Source organism: Leucoraja erinacea, chromosome 4, assembly GCF_028641065.1.
Source record: "Leucoraja erinacea ecotype New England chromosome 4, Leri_hhj_1, whole genome shotgun sequence".
NCBI classification, from domain to species: domain Eukaryota; kingdom Metazoa; phylum Chordata; class Chondrichthyes; order Rajiformes; family Rajidae; genus Leucoraja; species Leucoraja erinaceus.
The window spans coordinates 105,029,710-105,049,758 of record NC_073380.1 but is presented as its reverse complement, the minus strand read 5'-3'; the positions used below and the strand labels follow the sequence as shown (position 1 = coordinate 105,049,758).

The window sequence follows — 20,049 nt, the reverse complement described above, 5'->3', positions numbered from 1 at the left end:
CCGCAGACAGCGCTTGCTTTGGACAGACTCAATGGAGGGGAGCGTGGAACCGGTGATGCGTTGGGCAATTTTCACCACCCTCTGCAATGCCTTCCGGTCGGAGACAGAGCAGTTGCCATACCATACTGTGATGCAGTTGGTAAGGATGCTCTCGATGGTGCAGCGGTAGAAGTTCACCAGGATCTGAGGAGACAGATGGACCTTCTTCAGTCTCCTCAGGAAGAAGAGACGCTGATGAGCCTTCTTGATCAGAGTAGAGGTATTGTGGGTCCAAGAGAGGTCATCGGAGATGTTGACTCCCAGGAACCTGAAGCTAAAAACACGTTCCACCTCCGTCCCGTTAATGTGGATGGGGGTGTGCGTGCCGCCGCTGGACTTCCTGAAGTCTACAATGAGCTCCTTGGTCTTCTTGGAGTTAAGGGCCAGGTTGTTGTCAGCGCACCATGCTGCTAAGTGCTGGACCTCCTCCCTGTAGGCCAGCTCATTGTTGTTGCTGATGAGGCCAATCACCAGATGCAGTAGATGAAGTTAGAGAAGGTAAACTTGAATCTCTGTCTCATCTGGAAGGACGGCTGGGGTTCCTCGGTTGAGGTGAGGGATGAGGTATGTTGCAAAACCTACCTGAATCGTCGCTGAGAATTTGCCCCAGCCCGTGTGCGCGATTTTGCCGCTGTTTAGAGGGGGCGGGTTTAAAACGCGATTTTTACTAGGCTGTTCCAATCGAAGATGTTCAGCCTAGTAAATCATTAACGGAAAATCGCTGAAAGACCCCGTCGCAAAAGGTATTATTAGTTTTATAGGCCTCGAATACTAGTTATAATAGTTTTAAAATCACTGTCTCAACCCGCAACCTCTCGCAGCCCCAGGGTTTTATAAAGCAAACAATTAAAGGTATGTACCTTATTTTTACATTAAAAGGGGCTTCTTAAGACCCCTTTATACAAAGTTTACTATAGCGAGTAGTTCATTTTGGGCTCTTTATATCCCACAGTATTTTTCTGGGCATTTGAGGGCACAAATCCAGCGCAATGTGAACGTTCTAAACCAGTGCGTTCACAGGAACCTACTAGAAAGCTGATTTAAAATGGACTTTAATTTACAGCAATTGAACACTAAATTCCTTCCATTTGGCCTATAAATTGATGTAAATGAGATTTAAAAATCATGTTTTATTGTGAATTATTTGTGAATATTATTTGGACATTTAGGCTATTTAAAAATGTTAATCATTTATTAAGAAATGGATAGATGTTTAGATCTAGTGATTGAAGTTTGAAATTAGCTACAATTGGGTATCTAACTAATTATATGCTTTAATTTCAGGTCATCCAAGTAAGATTATTTTATATTTGTTTCAGAATGGTTCAATCTATGATAACTGAAAATTTCATTCAGTTCTCTTAATTTTTAAGAAGGTTATGGACTTTTGACTGTCCATGATCACAGCTTTTTTGTTATGTCCATAGAAAACCAATAGGGAACAAGATGCTTATTTCCGAGTATGAAAATGGCCATAACTCTTTTATTACTTGAGATATGAAAGTGAATTAGGTGTCAAATTAAACTTCTTTTTATGCTTTATCTGATGGGATAAATTACAGACTTGATTTTTTAAATCTCAAAATTTTGTAACATTGCTAGTATAGGGACAGGAGTTACATCTCCTGCAGTTGCTGGGGAAAGTGCCTGGGGCCAGGAAAGGATGGGTGGGAAGGAATGAGCGAGCCATGGAGTTACAGAAGGGATACAGGTGGGTTGTATTTTATTGGCAGGTTGGACAAGGGCCAGGGATTCAAAGACAAAAAGTATGAAATAAAGATAGAAATCTTGCAAATTGTGAAATATATAGTTGGAATGGGATGGGAGGGGATGAGGGAAGGTGGTAAATGGATATGAATCCAGGTAGCCACATGGAAGAGGAGGGAAAAGGCCATGGAGGAGAAGCAGGGGGTGAGGGGGAATATTGTTTGTACGTTAGTTTTCTAAAATTGGATAATTCAATCTTCATACCATTAAGTTGTAAGCTACTCAAGCGGAATATGAAGTTAGTGTTGTTCCTCCACTTATTGTGTGACCTCATTGGAGGTGGCATAAGACAGAAAGGTCAGTATAGAAATAGGAAGGGGAGTAAAATTGTTAGCAACTGAGAGATCCAGCAGGACTTGGCAAGTGTTCCACAAAACAATCGCCCAGTCTATGTTTGATCTATCCGATGTAAATGAGGCCACAATGGGAACACGGAATGCAGTAGATGTCCCACTCAGGTTGTGATGCATTAAGTGCTTATTTGGATGGTGATACTGGACCGCTGCCAAATCAATGGATGGTGTAAGAGCTGCAACTTTAAAGGGCATTGTATTGCCAAACTGCGGCATTGCTTGGGATTTGAGACACCCGGACAGGTGTATGTGGCAGGGCAAGGTTTGTTGCAAACCCCTTGTGTTGACAAACTGCCCAGGGCCCAGTCTTTCTCAGATTGTACATGAAAAGTCACGAGAGTCGAGAGTTTTATTGTCATATGTACCAATCATGAAACAATAAAGTTCTTGCTTACAGAAGCTTAAACACAAACACACAGATAATATATACCAGTACAAAAATGATGATCATTTTTAAAAGATTGCAATTTGCTATTTGAAGATATACTTCATTGCAATGTGTTACTTAGATTTGTACTCCACTGTCTTAGTCATTGAATCAAAAAACTATGATTAGTATATTAGTATATGAAGTATATTCTAACAGTGAGGTAACTTTAACCCAGGGAATTGATGTGTAGAACGCTATTTCAAAGTCATTATTCATCTCACAATGGCGGTTATTATTGGCGCTTGCAATTAATTGTTGTTTCGGAAAATGAAGTGATGAATCATGATCATCTTCTGCTCTGTATTTTGAGGATTACTGAGAGTCAATGTTAGCTTTGTAGCACCACTGCTGTACCCTCAAATGGACAATATAAAAAAAAATGTGTTTTGTAATGTGAATTTTCACTCGTTATTTAGGTGATTTAGTTACAAGTTTACAAAAAAAATTGTACTTACAAGTTTACAAAAAAATCTTCATGGTTTAAAATTGTGCAAGAACATGCTTGACTTTAGTGTAGTCAGAGCCCCATCATGTGGTTACAGACTATAGTGCAAGGATTTGGATAGAGTAATGCCTTGGCAAATCGAGCTGTCTTTTCAGCACTATGACAATTCAAGACACAAGATATGCATGCATACTCCTGGCAAAATGTGTAGAAGGAATGCCTGTATGCAATAGATCAAAGACAATTATGAGTAGCTTGCCACGGGTCTGGTTGTAATTTAGTTTAGTTTAATTTAGAGTAAAGCCCCTGTCCCACTTACGTGTCCTTGGCACGCTAATTATGCGACCTCGTCGTCGCGTTGAGGAGTGACGGTCCCGCGAAGGTTGCGCGCGATTTCATACGTACGCACAGCCGTCTGGAGCACGTGACGTCATTTGATGATGGACACAAAATGCAGGAGTAACTCAGCGGGACTGGCAGCATCTCTGGAGAGAAGCAATAGGTGATGTTTCGGGTCGAGACTCTTCTTCAGTCACCCATTGCTTCTCTCCAGAGATGCTGCTGGTCCCGCTGAGTTACTCCTGCATTTTGTGTCTATCTTCAATTTTCTTGGCCCCGCTCTGGGAGTAGAATTGGGGCGGATCTGGACCGCAACGGCCGTGAGCCCCAGGCCGAGCTCAGCGATCGTTTCCCTGCTTCTGCTGCTGTTGGAGATGAGACGTTGCGTCGCGCCAGGGTCTTGGGCTGTCCCACTTTGGCCGTCAGTTACATGACAGGCCGCTGGTGCGTGAAGATTTTGTTCGCTACAAAGATTTTGGTGCCCCGCGCGATGTCGCGCACAACTCCATAAGCCTTTGCGCTTCTCAGTGGGACTGGCCCCGCGCGGCCATACAATGCCCGTGCGCTTCAACGCGACCACAAGGTTGCGTAATTTGCTTGCCAAGGACACGTAAGTGGGACAGGCCCTTTACAGTATGGAAACAGGCCTTCAGCCCATCGAGTCCGCTCCGACCCGCACATTAATACTATCCTCCACACATTATGGATAATTTACACTTATACCAAGCCAATTAACCTACAAACCTGTACCTCTTTGGAGTGGGAGGAAACCGAAGATATTGTAGAATTCACTATGCGGACAAGGGGAGAACGTACAAATTCCATGCAGACAGCGCCCATAGTCAGGATCGAACCTGGGTCTCCGGCCCTGCAAGCGCTGTAAGGCAGCAACTCTACCGCTGCGCCACCGTGCCACCGTATTACTCCAAGAGCAGAGAGAATTAATGAGTTTTGAGAACAATGACAGCTGGTTACCCAGGGTACATGGAGTAAGGGAGAAGAGAACCAGTAGATGTAGTGCAACACATCTTGCTCTGTGCATCCTTTGAGATTGCTATTCATTGGGGCTTTCATTCTGCCCATTCCTATAATTTATAGCACCATCTCTTCAATAAAAGTGGGCTCTAATAATGTTTGGATCTCCTTCTGATATAATGTCTGTTCCATTAAAAAGAGAGAATTGTTTTATAATTGTTGTGTGATTTGTTTGATTTATGTTGCTATTATAAGCAAATAACTACCAATGAGTATGTGGGATATGAGTGTGGAAGTTGAAAGTACGTGTAGAGATTAAGAAGCACAATGTGTGCAGATTAGAACAAAATATTAATTCAAGTATGTTGTACTGATTTTACTAGATTAGAGGTTGATTAGAGGTAATTCAGTGAGGTGGGGAAGACGCATGGTGGTCAAGCGGCATTGAGGAACTTTGTGCTGTGAAATTAGACCTTCACATCCATATTGTTTGCAACTTAGCAAAATTACCCCGATACAGAGTGCCTGCAGAGATTCTCTGAGAGTCAAAGGACAATCTCCATCTAAAAGTCCAGTGCATTACCCAACTGTATGTCTTCAGCCAAATTACAGAGATTAAACTATCAATAAAATACTCTTTATTGTAAGGCAGTAACGCTCAGTAACTGTGGCTAGTACATTATCAAAAGCTGGCCTCCTCATATGACATGCACCTTGTGAGTCCTGAGGTTTTTGCTCCCGAGAGGCCCTGACTTTTGGCAGATCCCTTTCTCCTGCAGATTGCATGCCATCCACTCGGATTTAGCTCTCCAGTGACTCCAGACTCACATGCTGTCCAGTGACAGCTTTATCATGGACCTCATGTTGCAACTTAGATCCATGTTCATCTGCAACTCCTGTGTTAGATCACATCCTGCTGGACATCTGGAGTGTGCACTAAACAATTTATTTGATATCTTCACCATATGGCTCATGACTCCCAGAACTTGCTATGGCTCTATCTTGATAATCCTGCCATGATGTGGTGACCAGGGCACTCTCACAGGATCTCCCACCTCAAACCATCTCTTCTGACCTTGTGACACATGCCGCCCCTTCCACCCTCTTATCTGAGTGATCTCCTGGACAAGTGTCGATCGCCTAGATTGGGGTCGGAGAGGAATTTCCCGGATTTTTTTCCCGAATTGGACCTGGATTTTTATCCGGTTTTTTGCCTCCCCCAGGAGATCACGAGGTTCTTGGGGTGGAGAGGGGTGATAGCGGTATAAAGGGGAGGGTAGTGTCTTGTGTTCTGTGTCTTGTGTCTACTGTTTGTGGGTAAGTGTGTCTGTTTAGTGTTCAGCCATGAGCGAATGGCGGTGCGGGCTCGATGGAACTGGTGGTCTGCTCTCGCACCTACTTTCTATGTTTCTATGTTTCTATGTTTATCTTTCCCTTCAAATGCTTTTCCAGGCTACACAAAGGCTAGCCATTTTTTCAAACATTGATCAATCAGCATTTTAGTCAGGTAGAGAATAGGCTGGTTGGCTGCATAAGCAGAAACATTGTCAGCTGGTGATTCATGGACTGGTTGGCTCTTGTCCAATAACTACTGAGTCATCATGTGGACAATGCTTCCAATCGGATGCATTCTAGAAATCTGCAGCAGGAGAGGAAATTGTGGTAGCACACATTTTCAGTGCTCCTTGGATTCTGAGGTGGTACCAGAGGACTAAAGAGTGGTGAATGCCACATCCTTGTTCAAACAAGAGAGCAGGTATAAACATAGTAGCTACAGTGTAGTTTAGTTTAGTTTATATTAGAGGTACAGCATGGAAACATGTCTATTGGCCCACCAAGTCCATGCTGACCATGGATCAGCAGTTCACACTGATTAGCCAACTTTTGCATCCATTTTCTACACACTACGGGGAAATTTACAGAGGCCAACGATCCTACAAAACCAACACATCTTTGGGATGTGGGAAGAAACCGGAGCAACCAGAGGAACCACGGGGTGTCAGGGAGAACGTGCAAATGTCACGCAGATAGTATGTGAGGTCAGGATCGAACCTGAGTCCCCAGTGCTTTGGGGCAGCAGCTCTACCAACTGTGCCACTGTACCACCCTTGTTGTGGTGCACATGGACCTTCAGTAGATGTTCGAAAAGGTGGTGCTGTGCAAGGATGCACATTGCATAAACAGAAATGATTACAAGGATATAAGATTGGCTGGTTAAGGCAATAGAAGATCATGCTGATTGACTGTTTTTTTTTAATTGGAAGAAGGTAAATATTGTCCCCCATAGATTGGCGTTTGGGTCATTATTTTTATTAATCTACATTACAAACTTGGACACGGGGATATAACTCACAATTTCTAAATTTGCCGACACCACAAAACTTGATAATAGAATGAACTGTGTAGATGTATTTTTTTTTTTTTTTTCTTTTTTTTTTTTTTTTTTTAAATTTAAAAAAATATATGTTTTATTATTTATTTATTATTATGTTTTTTATTTATTTATTTGTTTGTTTTTATGATACTGCCTGTAAGGGAAATTCATTTTGTTGGCTCAAATTGAGACAATGACAATAAATTTGAATACAATACAATACAATACAATACATCTTGACAGCCACAGTGACAGCCAATACAATACAATGTAGAGGATAAATTCCAACAGGATAAAAACAGACTATTTGGAATGAATAGAAATGTAAGATTGGTTGAAGAACAAAAAGGGGCAAATGAAAATAAAGGATTGGCTTTTTAATTTCCCTTGCTACTTTCCATAATTTTTGCAAAAGCAGTAAAGTCATGCTGAACCTCCATCACACTTCGGTCCAGTCTCTACTGGAACTTTGTGTTGTATTCTGGTTGACTCGTTATATGAAGGATGTTAAGGTTTCGGTGAAGTTCAGAAAAGTTTGCAAGAATGTTTTTTGGGACGTGAGGCGGCAGGCGCAGCGATCGTTTGAAGGGTCAGGGATCATCAGAAATTTGGTGGCTGAGGGAAGATTTGATAGAAGTATATAACAGTAAACAGTAGACAAGGGAAGCTGTCTCCACCAGTGGAAAGGTTATAGATGGGAGGTCACAGGTATAAATGAGAACGCCAAGCCTGCAGATATGACAGAGACAGATTCCATTGTGGTCTTCAAAATAGCACTGGATAAATATATGGTAAGAATATATGTGCAGGGAAAATTTGTGTGGAACTGGTGAAGAGTCAGCATGAACACTTTTGTCTGAATGGCCTCCTTCTGTGCTTTAATAAATCTATTATTCCATGGTTCATCATCATTGTGTGAAATTCTTGGTTTCCTTTGCAACATCCGTCCCATCACTACCTGAAAGACTATTGAGGCTGATCAGCTCCATATAGAGGCTTGGTGTCCACAGGAGACCCACTGTCCATATTACCTGCCTGTTTTTGTATTGTCCCTGAACCCGCATTTAACTGCAAGCTAAAATTATAGTATTTATCAACCAGCATATCTGTCATAGGTATACAAAAAAGCCTGGAGCAGCATCTATGGAGCGAAGGAAATAGGCAACGTTTCGGGCCAAAACCCTTCTTCAGACTGATCGAGGGCGGGGGTGGGCGGGGACAAGAAAGGAAAAAGGAGGAGGAGGAGCCCGAAGGCTGGGGGATGGGAGGAGACAGCAGGGGGACTGAGGAAGGGGAGGAGACAGCAAGGACTAACAAAATTGGGAGAATTCGATGTTCATGCCCCCAGGATGCAGACTCCCCAAACGGAATATGAGGTGCTGTTCCTCCAATTTCCGGTGCTGCTCGCTGTGGCCATGGAGGAGACCCAGGACAGAGAGGTCGGAGACGGAGTGGGAGGGGGAGTTGAATATTAGACCTCCTGCTGAGCCACCAGGAGGTCTAATATCTGTCATGTTTCTCTGCCTATGTATGACTTTTTTATTTACCAGTGTCTATCACCATTTCTATTGCAGCCCCCTGTGAAGCTAGCGCTTTCTTCTGCCACAGCAACATGTGTATTAATGACACCTTGGTCTGCAATGGTGTGCAAAACTGTGTGTATCCCTGGGATGAAAATCACTGCAAAGGTAATTGCCTTTTCCCTTTTCTTCATGCAGACGTTGTCCAACTAAGATAGATAATGTGTTTTCTTTTCAATTTGATCACATTTCAAGTGGCTATATATTATTTTTAGGGCTGGTCTTTTGAAACAATGCCATCGGAAAGTTGCAAGCTCCAACATTCTATCAATCAAGTAGTACTGAAAAGCTGGGAATAAATGAAATTAGCTGACTTTTAAACCATTTAAACTTTTTGGGAAAATGGGAAGCACGCCACTATTACCTTGCACTCCCAGCCCCCAACCACTTACCCAACTAAATACTCTGTCTGTCCACCTGCACGCCATTACAATGTCCAGTAAAGTATCATCATAATGTCTACATAATGTCTATGTTTTTCTTGGTGCGTTGTGATGTTAGTTTGCTTCCTGTTTTGAATGCAAATTGCCGAGGTGCATTTTTAATGTGGCTGATGCCACTCAACAATGTAACATTACATCCATCTAGAGTGTATAACGGAAGAAGGCAAATTGCAGAGATAGTAATATCGATCCTCATATAATATTGTTTTAATATCAGTTGTTTACAAGTCGCAGAATCTAATTCCGTGCAGCAATTTAGATAGATAGATAGATAGATAGATAGATAGATAGATAGAGATAGATAGATATGCCATTTATTGTCACTATACATGTACAATGAGATTAAAAGCAGCTCGTACTCAGTGCATACATATAATTTAGTACAAAAAACAAGAAACAGAAAACAAAAACAAAAGGGGAGAGGGGGGGGATAGGTGCACAATTCTGCGGCGCTATATACATATCTAGAAAGGCAAAATGGTGAAGGATGAATAGGTAGTATTCTTAGGCAGATGTTTAAAGATTATATTAAATATTAAAAATGTTTTTAAAAAATGTTAAAAATTACAGTTACAATACACATTACAGTTCCAAATTTCAGTACGTGGATAGAATAGATGGAAGTCCGGGTGTTGGGCTGTGAAGTCAGTGCATGTGTGAATTAAGAGTAGTTATGATTTTCGGAAAACAACTATTCCTGAGTCTATTTGTCCTAGATTTGATGCACCTATAGCGCCTTCCAGAGGGCAGCAGGTCAAACAGTCCAAACGCAGGATGGGAGCTGTCCTTGATGATATTCTTTGCCCTGCTAAGGCAGCGGGAGGTGTAAATATCCATCAGGGAGGGGAGAGGGCAGCCAATGATCTTCTGTGCTGTCCTAGTTACCCTCTGAAGCCTCTCCCTGTCTGCCATGGTGCAGCTGCCGTACCATGCTGTAATGCAGTATGTCAGCAGGCTCTCTCTTGTCCATACCCTTCAATCTTGTTGTGGAGGCAGCCATATTGGATTTTTCAACTGGGCCTTACTGTGTAGGCATTAGCTTACAGGAGAGTAGAATTTGAAAGTCTCTTTCTAACTGTCCTGCTTGCAGCCCAAATGCCCGCTGGCAAGGATTCATTTGTAAGCTAACTTCCAAAAACTGCATCGTCACTATTTGAACTGGTGTGTGTGCTCGATACATACCTGCTTTGTATGGCTTGTGTAGTGTCACATCAGAGCTCTGAGCTAGTCCAAAGCACAAAGGTAAAGAGAGGAAAGGTAAGGAGCTGGATGTCAGGAAACAGGGAAATGGTCTGGAAGAATGCAGACAATGAATACTTTAAGGATATGCAGTTTATATATTAGAAGAGATAGGGAATGACAAAGAGTGTCTCTAGTCCTCTCCACCTCATCTACCAGTTTATCAAGTTCATCACTTCGTATTGAAGAAGGATCAGCAGTTTCTGTTCTGGTAAAACTATCATCTTCTACTATGTGGAAAGATTTATGTCACTATTATAACTACAAATCACCTTATTATTGTAATGTTCAGGCTTGGGTGTGTGTATTACCTGCAAACACTGCAATCACTCGTGAGATCAGAATGAAGGGTAGTTCTGATTACAGTAGGATGAGAATCAGGTATGCACAACAATGCCACTATCATTGAGGATCAAATGGGGATTTTGAAGATTTGAACAAGGGGAGAATCTGTTGAAGATAAGTAAGAACTTATTCAGCTCAGTATTCATATAACCATATAATATAACCATATAACAATTACAGCACGAAAACAGGCCATCTCGACCCTTCTAGTCCGTGCCGAACACATAATCTCCCCTAGTCCCATATACCTGCGCTCAGACCATAACCCTCCATTCCCTTCCCATCCATATAACTATCCAATTTATTTTTAAATGATAAAAACGAACCTGCCTCCACCACCTTCACTGGAAGCTCACTCCACACAGCTACCACTCTCAGTGGCTCATCTCGAGAGGATCCTTTGTCCCATTATGCTCTTCAGCAAAGACAGATAAATGTATTAGGTCATTGTTAGGTCACATATAATGCAATGGCAAAGTTCTGAGGATAGACTCAGTATCGACATTCTCACAATCACAATCACAATAATACTTTATTAGTCAAGTATGTTTTACAACATACAAGGAGTTTCATTTGCTGAGTCAATCACACAAATAAAAAGCAACGGAACACACAAAATACATTTTAACATAAACATCCATCACAGTGACTCCTCCACATTCCTCACTGTGATGGAAGGCAAAGAGAAGTTCAGATGTTCATACTTCTGCATAGTCTGAACCTAATACAGATTGAATTGAATGCTTTGAGGGAGGAGAATTGTGTAAAGTGGAGACAGTCCTGAGGCTCTGAAAATCCTCTGAAAGATTAACTAATGTCAGCCCAGTCCATTGTAGACAGAATGAGATAGAAAAGAATGTAAGCAATCATGTCCGGTCGAAAACCTATGCAATGAATTAGACGTACATGAGGCCAGACCGGGAAAGTGATCCAGTGGAATTATTAGTGCTGGAGTGGTCAATTCCAATACGTCATGTGCTGATGGCAGTGACAGGTTCAGTGGTAAATGAGACCAAAGACTGAGTAAATATATATTTTTTTGAATTTATAACTGCAGGCAAGATATGAAAATTGTTAATCAGTCTGAAGAAGGGTCTTGACCCGAAACGTCACCCATTCCTTTTCTCCAGAGATGCTGCTCGTCCCGCTGAGTTACTCCGGCATTTTGCGTCTATCGTTAACTTGTTAATCAATTGTACAACTGCCTATATTTAAATAGTTTACTTGTTTGATTGATTTTCATTTCTTTTCAATGCTGCCTGGTCTGCACAAATGAGTAGGGTACCTTTAAGAACTAATCTGTTTAAAGTGGCATAGCTCTGATGCATTGGACCTGGACTACTTTTTTAATGAGAGTTATTGCCCTCAAAATGTGTTCTGGTCATACCTCCTTCTCTGGAGGTTAGCTTTCATTGCAAAAGGATTTGAGTATAGGAGCAGGGAGGTTCTACTGCAGTTGTACAGGGCCTTGGTGAGACCACACCTGGAGTATTGCGTACAGTTTTGGTCTCCAAATCTGAGGAAGGACATTATTGCCATAGAGGGAGTGCAGAGACGGTTCACCAGACTGATTCCTGGGATGTCAGGACTGTCTTATGAAGAAAGACTGGATAGACTTGGTTTATACTCTCTAGAATTTAGGAGATTGAGAGGGGATCTTATAGAAACTTACAAAATTCTTAAGGGGTTGGACAGGCTAGATGCAGGAAGATTGTTCCCGATGTTGGGGAAGTCCAGGACAAGGGGTCACAGCTTAAGGATAAGGGGGAAATCCTTTAAAACCGAGATGAGAAGAACTTTTTTCACACAGAGAGTGGTGAATCTCTGGAACTCTCTGCCACAGAGGGTAGTTGAGGCCAGTTCATTGGCTATATTTAAGAGGGAGTTAGATGTGGCCCTTGTGGCTAAGGGGATCAGAGGGTATGGAGAGAAGGCAGGTACGGGATACTGAGTTGGATGATCAGCCATGATCATATTGAATGGCGGTGCAGGCTCGATGGGCCGAATGGCCTACTCCTGCACCTAATTTCTATGTTTCTATGTTTCTATGTTTCTGTCCAATCATCCCTATCCAAACCACATTGAAGCATCTCACATTGACTATGGAGGGACCAACACAAAATGATGGCAAACAAACCATGAAAGTAATTTACCTGTGAGGGAAGGGACATGATAAAAACAATAGACCTCATGACATGCAAAGTCAAGGGAGTGGCCCTCAAGATGTGTGTGGGAATTTATACGCAAGGTGGTGTTAAGGAAAAATTAGGGGTCCGTACATTCTGAGCAGAGTGCATATGATAAGATTAAAGATAGACACAAAATGCTGGAGTAAATCAGTGAGACAGGCGGCATCTCTGAAGAGAAGGAATGGGTAACGTTTCGGGTCAAGAAGACTGAAGAATGGTCTCGACCCGAAACGTCACCCATTCCTTCTCTCCAGAGATGCTGCCTGTCCCGCTGAGCTATTCCAGCATTTAATGTCTATCTTTGGTGTAAACCAGCGTCTGTAGTTCCTTCCTACATATAATGAGATCAATTGAGATTGACGATAAGAAGTCACTTGCAGAGTTGGATGACGGAAGACAGTGACAAGATCATTCTAAGAAATTTGTTATGATACTTGGGTAGATTGTGGAGCAGTTAGTCAAACAGTTTTTTGAAAAATGTCCACGAGTAAATAAAATAGCCCCGAGTACCTCATTATGGCCATTACCGTCATTCTCCGAGTTCGATTTCAAGGGGAAAACTCGGGAGTAACTCGAGAAAGTGGGACAGGGCCTTAAGAGTTATAGAATCAGCATTCACTAACTAGTTCCACTTTCCAATTAAATAACGCTTCAAATTTTTTGACTCAATCAGAAGTTAAGCAGATATCAACTTAAGGTGACATCAGGTAGAATTGTTTTCATTATGTAACAATATTTTTCTTGCTTCAAGAATGACCAACAGGTCCATGAGCATTGTGAACTAATAATGTCACTGGTTCATTTTCCCAGGCAGGCATCACATAAAACTGGTTTAGTGCCAAGGTTTTCCATTGTGATATGACTGTTTACTGTCAATTCAGCAAAACTCCACAAAAATGGTACAACACTATTTGAGCCTTCCATTGTGAAAGATAGACCATGGAAACAAAGCCTTCGGCCCAGTGAGTTTGTGCTGACCATCAACCACCATTTACCCAACACTCATCTGATCCAATTTTATTCTCTGCACATTCTTATTAACTCCCCCTAGATTCCAATCCTCGCCTCTACAATTAATTAACTCCTGTGCCGTAGAAATATACCAACAACCCTTAATAACCATAATGTATGAACACAAACATTATTGAGTTTCACATTGATACAGATATGAAGACGTTCCAAACAGAACCTCAAGAACTCTAAGCATGATCCTACCTCTGAGTATTCCTAGCCTGCTTCTACTTTTCCCGCTTCCCAGATTAAGTGGTACACGTCTAGCATTATAGATTTATGTCCAATTTAAAACTGTAAACACAGCACACTAAACCAGTTGATCTATGGAATCATTGATCAAAGAATAAACTTCAAATTGCACATTTTTGGAAGGAAACTACAAGACAACACATCAGTTGGATTTATAGGTATTAGGACTATAATATTAATTGCTGGTAACTTTGAAGAATGGATGCAAGAAAAGATTAGTGTGACTGTTATTCAATGTTTGAGCACTTTATAGTTGAGTCGATGAGTTTTCAGAATTTTTCGCCAGTGATTTGTAAAGGATCACCCTTGAGATAGATTATTGACATGAACAATATATTGTACGGTTTTGCGAATTCAGAGTCCCCACCAAATATACATTTCCACAATGTGTCAAGAGGCTTGTTCCGTGCTGTATCTCTAAACTAAACTAAAATCCGAATTTGTTCAGTTATGTTCAGAAAGGAAATGAAAATTATAATTACGAGAGTGAGAACATAAAAGATACATGCAGATTCAGTTAATAAAATATTCACCTGTATACACTTGAAATAGGCTTTTCGACCCATCAAGTCTATATCGACCGTTGATCACTCATTTACACTAATCCTATGTTATTCCATTTTTGCATCCACTTCCTACACATTTACAGAGGCCAACACATATAGAGACCAGGAAAATAGTGGAATTGATGAAAAATGGAATTGCAAAATCAGAGGGTGGTTTTCATCGTGAAATATATATAAAAAATGTTACCTGAACGTTTCTTGAAGGCAGCTGTTTGCAGTGGGTGTAGTGATCATGCCTGCTGCAACACTAACGATCAGAAAGTAAGTTAGGCTTCAAATAACCCATATGAATTTGCATTAACATCCACAGTACAGAGTTCATTTTAAGAACTGTTAAACATTAATGAGCTGCTCCAATATACGTGTTTAGGGCGACAATAGGGATAGACCTTCTTGTAGCTCCGGATTAACTGTTGCACATCAGACAGGCCCCCTCCTGCAAAATCCAGTGTTAGTTAGGATATACAGGTATCTTTATTTGGTGATCCCATTTCTTTTGATTGTGGTAAACTTTTTTTGTCAATGATTTGTGAGGAGATTGTTTTTAAAGTGCCTATAAATACATTATTATTATTATTATTATTATTAATGACGGTGAGGTGTAATGTAATGACAATCCCTTCTGCAATTGGTGAAGGCAGGAGGGTGTTGGCATTGGTACAGAGTGGCGTGTCAGAAGGGGAACAAGCATTCCTGCCAGAAAAGCTGACGAACTTTGAGAGAGCGAACACATACACTTTGCCTGACGCATTTGCCAAGATAAAAAGAGTTTTTAATGTTTCTGACATATAAAATATAAAACATGTAAACAGCCAAAATTATGAGATTAAACAAAACGGAATGTAACTAATTAATAAAGATAGTTTAGTCCCTCATCTTCACAAACAAAATTTGGGATGGGAAATAAATGCTGGGCTTGACATAGAAACATAGAAAAAAGGTGCAGGAGTAGGCCATTCGGCCCTTCGAGCCTGAACCGCCATTCAATATGATCATGGCTGATCATCCAACTCAGTATCCTGTACCTGCCTTCTCTCCATACCCCCTGATCCCTTGACCTCTCCTGTATGCACCTGCTTGTATTGGAAAGACAGCGGGAACATAACATACACTCAGATTTTGTTCCATTCCTCTCCATTGTAAAGATGGGTATTACTGTCTTTTCATCAGGCTGGACTGAGCATACAGCATGGAAACAGGCCATTCAGCCTACCGTGTCCATGCCGACTATCGATCATCCGGTCACACTAGTTCCATGTAATCCCACTTTTTCATCCACACTGTGGACAATTTTTACAGAGGCCAGTGAAGTTCTTTCATTCTGCCACTGTCATAGTACTGCTAATGAAGATTAACTAGGGGTTTGTAGCAAGATGCTTGAAGTTTTAAACAGTGGTCTTATTATAAAGACTAGTTACTTTACACTTGTTGTGACTTTCTGTACCTAACTATATATTTCAATGGAAAATTTACAAATCAATGGCATAATTTACAAAGTGAAAGTCTTCTTACTAGAACTACAACTACAACGCCCAACGAATGCTTCATGGAAATATAACTGGAGTTTCTTTTCCACCGTTATAGAATCAACCTGAGATATAAGAGCTACTAACATAACCAGCATGTCCTGGTCTTTTCACGAGCTAGGTTTTCGGTCTGATTTCCATCGTCAGTCCTAGGGGATTGATGGAACTGGACTCCATAAAGAGTTTCAGATCCAGATTAAAGAAAAAAAAGCTCTGAATATCAGAGTGTAACTTTGCCTAAGAATGCCAAAGTGTAGATGTGAAAGATACTGCATCCTCGGCTGCATTAATTTTTAACACACATGACTGTTTATAAAGCTGATACATAGAAGGAAATGTGGATACATCCTCAGATCCACCACTCAATCATAGAAACATAGAAATTAGGTGCAGGAGTAGGCCATTTGGCCCTTCGAGCCTGCACCGCCATTCAATATGATCATGGCTGATCATCCAACTCAGTATCCCGTACCTGCCTTCTCTCCATACCCCCTGATCCCCTTAGCCACAAGGGCCACATCTAACTCCCTTTTAAATATAGCCAATGAACTGGCCTCAACTACCCTCTGTGGCAGAGAGTTCCAGAGATTCACCACTCTCTGTGTGAAAAAAGTTCTTCTCATCTCGGTTTTAAAGGATTTCCCCCTTATCCTTATCAAATCCATTTCCTTAATTTGACATGCAGCCATTTTGAGCATTGCGGGTCCGTAGGCCAAGTTAAGTCTTCAGACTTTGGAGAAACAGCGCGGAATCAGGCACTTTGGTCCATTGTGTCCACAACATTCAGCCAACATCCCGTACATTAGCACTATGCTACACACATTAGGGACAATTTACAATTTTACCAAAGACAAATAACCTACAAACCTGCACGTCTTTAGAGTGTGGGAGGAAACCGGAGCACCCAGAGAAAACCTACATGGACATAGGGAAAATGTGCAAACTCCATGCAGACAAGAAACAAAGTCAGGATTGAATGTTTAAGAAGGAACTGCAGATGCTGGAAAATCGAAGGTAGACAAAAGTGCTGGAGAAACGCAGGGTCTGAAGAAGGGTTTCGGCCCGAAACGTTGCCTATTTCCTTCGCTCCATAAATGCTGCCGCACCCGCTGAGTTTCTCCAGCACTTTTGTCTACCTAGTCAGGATTGAACCCAGGTCTCTGGCACTGTAATGCTCCTGTCCCACTTAGGAAACCTGAACGGAATCTTTGCGCTCCGCACAAGGTTTCTGTGTGTTTCCCGAAGGTTTTTGTCAGTCTCCCTACCTGCTTCCACTACCTGCAACCTCCGGCAACCACCTGCAACCTCCGGGAACCGCGCGGAAACCTTGGGTGGGGCGCAAAGTCTCCAGAGGTTTCCGTTCGGGTTTCCTAAGTGGGACAGGGGCATAAGGCTACAGCTCTACCGCTACACCACTGTGCCGCCCTCAAAAGGTGACCTCATGGAATTCAGTTAATAACCATGACATGTAACATTGTGGCGCATTGAATAATAAATGATTTCTGTGAAGTGACATTAAAGCATTACAGTTGAGTACAGGTGAGTTGTAATAGTTGGTGTATATCATTATAAGGTTATGCTATGCTCAAAAGAATATTGCAACTTGAGGTCTAGATTTTCTATTGACTTCTGAAGTAAAAATTGAAATAATGTCACTTTTATTTCTTTCATACAGAGAAACGAAAGGCTAACCTTCTGGACCAGCTTACCAACACCAGTGGGACCATAATCGGGATCACATCTTTCATTGTGATTATTCTCATTGTTATCTCTGTCATAGTTCAGATCAAACAGCCGCGCAAAAAATTCATCCAAAGAAAACCAGACTTTGACCAAACAGTTTTTCAGGAGGTTTTTGAGCCCACACACTATGAACTCTGTTCACTAAAAGGAAAGGGGGCTGCAGCTGATCTAGGGGACATTGTAGATGACTTTGAGAACTACCATAAACTGAGGCGATCGTCTTCTAAATGCATTCATGACCATCACTGTGGATCTCAGATATCCAGCATTAAAGGTAGCCGTAGTAACCTCAGCACCCGTGATGCCACGATCCTCTCAGAAATACAACCACAGCCAGTGAAGCCCAGCGTGCAGTCATTAAGTCGACGGAATATCCTGGTCATGAAGCACAGCTACTCACAGGACGCAGCGGATGCTTGTGATATTGATGAGATCGAAGAAGTCCCGACTACAAGTCACAGGCTGTCCAGAAATGATAAGGCTATGCAGCGGTCAGTATCAATAGATTTTTGATAAACACTAACCATAAACAAGGATTCCACTGTCTATCTTAATCATCCCACCAAACCCAGTCTTTTTTTTTTTCTGTTTTAGCCCCCTTTTCCTATTTGATTAAATTACAAAATATGCACAGTTAGGAAGTTTTGTTAGCAGCGATCCTAACCAGGAAGGGAAGAAAAAAAAATCTTCTCATGAATAACTAACTTCACTAATAAGGCAAGAGATAAACAAAATCCCAATTTGTTTGAGAGACATTCAGATCAGTTTTCTTATTTCTATCTTAGTTGAGCCTCCACCCTAAGAAAGGGGAAAATGCATTCAGTGAACTCCATTGAATAGCTAGGGAAAGTTTGACTGTAGATATTGAACACGATTATTGATGCACTCAATAGCAATGGCCATCACTACCCATGTGCTCAATTCACCAGCAGACTGTCCCTTTACAGGCACACAGAATGGCTTGTTCAGAGATGTAACGAAATGTGATTATTAGTTGCATAATCCAAACTCCAGCAAAAATTGGTACCTACAAGTGAAGAATCGGCAAAATGTCCCCCATGTGATAAATATTACAAACATGCAAACATTTGTGTCTGCTAATACCAATAACAGCATGCTTAGGAGGATTCCACTATGTAAGGAAATATATCAATGTTGTAGTGGGGTAACTATCAAAACCAAAACAATTATTTTGTTGTGTAAATAATTCTGCTGGCAGGAATGCATGCAAAACACATGATAATGGGATGGGAACTTGCCACTTGGCTTTTGAGCTTAATATTTATACCCAGTTTTCATATATTTCAGTGCACGAAAAGACCCAAGAGATAGACAGCTAGTGTTTTAAAGAAAAAAACATTAGGCTACTTTTTAATTATTTTGTTATAAGGCCAAAGTTGTTTTTAAATATTAACAGTGATGGTATCACCAGCCATTCTTTTGCTTATCTTATAAGCTACTTGAAATATTTATAATATATACACAATGATATATATTTATACTTGGTGTATATAAATGTTCAAACACATTTAATAGCCAATTAGGCTAGGATATACCTTTTAACAGCATAGAACAAGAACAATGCACAAATCAATAATTCTGATTGTCTAATAAGAGATACTATTTTTATTGTTTACTGCACCTTGCATATTTCACTAGGGATTTTGAATGGTAGGGGTTTAGATTAGGTTTGAAGCATCTTTTCTTAAAGTGAAATAACATATCGGTTTGATAAATGTAAAATGTTTATGACAGAGAGCCTTGCTTTAAATTTTACATTTTATATTATATTACCAACAGTTCACCAGCAGTTAAGCTTATCCAATATTCAACTTGAAAGAATATATGAGCTTTGCAACATATAATTGTCACTTGCCAAGCCAAATTATCCATGTTGATGCAACTGGCAGCGTAGAAATAGCTTTATGCATGAAAAATATACCTGAGCAAAGATATAAATGTCTATAAATATCCTTTATATATATCCATATAAAGGGATGGTTTCTACTCTCTTTTGCAATCTGTGAATAATCATATGTATTTTATTATGTACTGGAAGTAGAAAAAATTTGCAAAGAAATTCACAAGGTATTTAAAATTTCAGGTAGACATTCATTCTCAGTAGTGTGCACTAAGCATATGGTTTTGCTTTCCACTTGCATTGCAGTGCATTCCACTTCAAAATGATTACCATTGATGTCAATGTAATTGACTTTCTGAAGCAGAGTATTATGTACAACCGTTCTGGTATCGTATGTTTCATAGCAGTGAACAAGCGCAAATATCTATATGAATTGAATTGCCAGTTCAAGTTGGATCTCAAACCTACGTAGCTAGAAAGCATAAATTTGGCTCCATAGAAGGTGATGGCCCTGTACATTTATGTTTCCATTATGTGTTATCCATAATATATGTTTCAACATGAGGTTCTTT

General features: G+C 40.8%; 1 protein-coding gene across 3 annotated transcripts in view; it reads left to right on the top strand.

Annotated features, from left to right (window-relative positions):
• neto1l (neuropilin (NRP) and tolloid (TLL)-like 1, like) overlaps positions 1-20,049 on the top strand; it is a 378,731-nt gene that overhangs the window by 338,722 nt on the left and 19,960 nt on the right. For all 3 annotated transcript variants that reach the window (XM_055634882.1, XM_055634881.1, XM_055634883.1), the window contains 2 exons: positions 8,297-8,410; positions 17,549-18,107. In XM_055634882.1, the coding sequence (XP_055490857.1) occupies positions 8,297-8,410; positions 17,549-18,107 (673 nt within the window). The remainder of the gene's footprint in view (positions 1-8,296; positions 8,411-17,548; positions 18,108-20,049) is intronic.